Source organism: Lepisma saccharinum, chromosome 7 (genome assembly GCF_977018435.1).
Source record: "Lepisma saccharinum chromosome 7, izLepSacc3.1, whole genome shotgun sequence".
Classification (NCBI taxonomy): domain Eukaryota; kingdom Metazoa; phylum Arthropoda; class Insecta; order Zygentoma; family Lepismatidae; genus Lepisma; species Lepisma saccharinum.
This window is the reverse complement of record NC_139235.1, coordinates 25,922,008-25,926,189: the sequence shown is the minus strand read 5'-3', so window position 1 is coordinate 25,926,189 and position 4,182 is coordinate 25,922,008. Positions and strand designations below refer to the sequence as shown.

At 40.6% G+C, this 4,182-nt stretch overlaps 1 protein-coding gene across 1 annotated transcript; it reads right to left on the bottom strand.

The window, feature by feature from the left end:
* Positions 1-2,735: 2,735 nt before the first annotated feature.
* On the bottom strand, positions 2,736-3,473 carry LOC145990388 (uncharacterized). The gene has a single exon (XM_083126084.1). The coding sequence runs from the start codon at positions 3,471-3,473 to the stop codon at positions 2,736-2,738; it is 738 nt and encodes a 245-aa protein (XP_082982210.1).
* Positions 3,474-4,182: the final 709 nt, after the last annotated feature.

Sequence of the window (4,182 nt, the reverse complement as noted above, 5' to 3'; positions counted from 1 at the left end):
GTGTACGTGACTACGCTGCATTTTGTTGGGTTAAGATCCAACTTGTTACTTTCACACCAAGAGATCACTCTGTCTACATCTTCCTGCAGTTTTAAACAGTCTTCAGAGGTAGTTATTTCGTAGAAAAGCTTAAGATCGTCGGCGAAAAGCAACTTTTGAGAATTTTGTATGCAATTGGGTAAGTCGTTGATAAGTAATAAAAACAAAAGCGGTCCAAGATTGGACCCTTGGGGAACACCAGAATATGGTGTGAAGGGACGACTTTTGATTTTCCTGTATATTTCAGTTTGCGTTCGATCGGCTAAATATGAAGCAAAGAAATTTAAAGTATTAAGTGAAATATTGAATGAAGCAATTTTCTGTAGTAATATATCATGATCAATTTTGTCAAATGCCTTAGTAAAATCGGTGTATATTGCATCGACTTGTCCTGTATTATCTAGTACATTGCATGCGTAATGGGTAAAGTTAGCTAAGTTTGTTACGGTAGACCTCTTTGGAGTAAATCCATGCTGATAAGGAGAGATAACTGGATTGACGTGTGCTAACATCCTCTTGTAAATAATTTGTTCAAATATTTTAGCAAGACTAGAAAGGATTGCTATCGGTCTATAATTTTCTAGGCTTGATCTTTGGTGAGACTTGGGGATAGGACAGACGGACGATGTTTTCCATCTTGAAGGAAAAGTATTGGTATCCAGGGAAAGGTTAAAAATTTGCAGCAAGGGATATTTTAAAATATCGCAACATCCTTTAACTATATATGGTGGTATGTTGTCAGGGCCGGTCGTTGATTTGGATTTCAAATTCTTGATGGCAGCTTCTACTTCGCTTACGCGGATGTTGCGCAAAGTGAAAATATCAAGTTGTTCGTTAGCAATTTTTATTTTCAGATTATTTACGTCATATTTAGCTCTTTCGGCTGCGTACACAGAATGAAAGTAAATTGCAAAGGCATCCGCGATGTCATTTTCGTCTGTTAATATGTCTGCGCCGACTTTAATAGCTTCGCAGTTTTGATGGGACTTTTTACTTTTGATATAGGACCAGAATCGAGAAGGGTCCACACTTATCTGGTCTTCAGACTGTTTTATGTAATTAGTGTAAGCTACAGTTATGTCTTTCTTAACCTGTGCGCGAAGCTGAAGAAATTTTTCTCGATGATATTCTTTGTTTGTAATACTTTTCTTCCATTTTAACCTATGGTAAGCTTTAACTTTAATTCTTTTCACTATAGCAGGCGTAAACCAGCAAGGATATGTTGAGTTCTGTAGTTTTTTAAGGGGAATGCATTGATCAAATATGCCATAAATTAATCTGTAGAAAATATCGGCAGCTTCATTTACGTTAACGGCGCTATTTACTGGCGTCCAATCCGTTTCTGAAACTAAACTGAAGAGTTTTGAGTAGTCTGCTTTCTTAAAGTTGTATGTGGAAATGTTTTGGTTTGACTTTTTATTTGATTTTACGGAAAGGCATTGGATCTCAGTTATTATTGAGGGGTGATGTGTGTCTTCCGGTAGGAGAGGGTGCAACTCTCTGCTTACATCTATATTACTAACATTCGTTAATATAAGGTCAAGTAACCTATTGTTTACATTTTGAATATTGTTTACGTTTCTGAGAGCATGGTAAGACATAAAAAGTTGTAGATCTTGACACACTGGCGTAAGACTTAATAAATCAGCGTTTACACTTGTAATTTCAGGTAAATTAAAGTCACCACAGAATAGTATTTTATCACCTGGCTTAGTATGGGTTTCAACAAAGTCGTAAAATGTGTCATATAATGCTTTAGTTGATTTGGGGGGGAAGTACACAACACCAATATAGAGAGGAAATTTCTTGTTAAGCAATACTTTAACTAAGATGGAGTCAGGCTGTTGCATCGGTTCTCCCACCAAAAAGGACGAATGGTCGTTTTTTACAGCCACAAGTGCACCACCTCCACTCACTTTGCCACTAAGGTCACGGCTTCGATCACATCTGTACACAGTGTACCGGGAATCAAAGTATTCGGAACTCAGGTGAGACGACGTTAGCCACGTTTCATTAACACACACTACGTCTAGATTGCGGCTCAGTACTTTCTCATAAAAAGGCCTACTCTTGTTTCTCAAACTGCGAACATTTTGATAATAGAACGTCAAATAGTTATGAGCATTACTTGCTTGGGAATGTGTAGAGATGACGTCACTTTCTAATCTTACCTCACTACGTAGCTGCACGACCTCTTCCTTCTCCGGACTCCACAGATCCTACCTGCTTTCCTGGTTCCTGGCAGTCGGGGTCCTTTGGGAACGCCTCGGGTGTTGGTGACCGTTTACATTTCTGGGAGGGGGAGGCTTCGATGTGCTGCTCGTTGTCTCCGTCGCGGGCTTCGAACTTCCGTTCCGCATGGATGATTTTGTTTTGGGGTGGTTGGTCACCTCGCTGTAGGATTTTCTATTTCTGTACCCTGGTTCTTGAGGGGGTCGGGAGGAGGAGACGGGGAGTTCAGCGCCGGCCGGGGCCTTCGACGTCGACGGTTCCTTAGGCGATCGAAGGGTGAGGGTGGATGGATGATCGGAGCGTAGAGGTTCCTTCACTCCACTCGAAGAAAAAGGCACTTCGCTACACTCCACAGTAGGTGAAGCATTTGGATTCACTTCTGTGTTTTGGTGCACCTCTTCCGTGGTCACAGGCGGCAGTCCGTTAGCATCCAGATCGCTCAACGTATATATTTTACCCTCGATTTAAAGTTTGTCGTACCTCATTGTTGCATGGAGATTGTTTTCTCTGGCTTCTTCCATGTATTTCCACAACTCGCTGCGGATATCGCGAACACGTCTCGAGTAGTCGCCGGAGACGCGGATACCAGTTCCACGAAAGAAGCGCGCACGAGCAAGAACGGTTTCTTTTAATTTGTAATTTGAAAACTTTACAATGATGGGTCTGTTGTGTCCCGATCCCAGTCTGTGCGCCCTCGCTATGTCGTAGTCAGACGTGTCGATCTCCAGAATGTTCCACAAAGCGTCTCTCACGAGTCGTTCAGAACAGTCCCAAGATTCTCCGGACGTTTCACTAAAACCGCGGAAAATTAAATTGTCCCTTCTTGACCGGTTTTCCAAGTCATCCAATTTAAGTTCGCAGAACTGTAGTTTAGTTTTCAACTCCGCATTTTCGTTTTTGAGGCAATTTATTTCTGTTATTAGCTGCTTAATATCGCTCTGGGCCATTGCTGTTGTTTCAGTCACCTTGTCTAGCTTGTTGTCAATAGAATCCAATTTTGTCGCAATGTCCTCCATTGTATAAGGTCCAGGATTTTGCTCGACACCAGAGATAATCAAGGCAATCGCAACGACAATGCCCACGAAAAACATGCTGGTTGCATTTGAGCTGTTCCGCACGTTCATCACTAACACCAACCACTTCTTAGCTCCTGCATTCCTCAATCCTATGGCACAACGCCACTGCACAAGAGAATTCCCCATCTTGTCACGCTTCACTGCACTTCGGAGCTCGCTGACACACGTCTTCCTTCCACGGAGATATACGGTAATATTAGAAAAATCTCTCCTAACCTGTAAATGATTTAAAACTACACTTATGACTCAGGCCTACCTCGTTTAAGGACCAAATAATAGTACAAAGACAACAAACGATCGCTGGTTCTCTTGGACACACAACTTTCGCTTAGATTCACGGAAATCTGTATGCCGTAAATACCATCGTATTGTGTTGATAAACCATTTCGAGAAACGAACGACAAGATTAGGCACAATCAGAGAAGTCAGGAAACGTCGGAAACCAAACTTTTGTAACGAGCTAAAGTTTGTATAAAACGGATTCTGTCCAATTATGCAAAGTGAAAAAGAAACCAGTTTGTATATTTAACAGTGCTAAAGTTTCATTGTATTGAGATATGTGAGTAGTCGTCACAGGATTGCCCGGTGGGTTGCTGCGTTATAAGAATTATTTATATGGGGACAAATTATTGAACCTCGAAATAAATAATAATAAATAATGTGATTTAAAATATTTTGTATAGTTTATCATTACATTTTCTATTTATGTTCGCACAAGAATGGGGAGGGTGATCGAATTTTATAATAATTTAATCGAATTTAATCTCTAACGACGATGTGCATAACTTAATGAATTTTGATGAATTTTGGTAATTTCTCTACGTATATCTGTAAC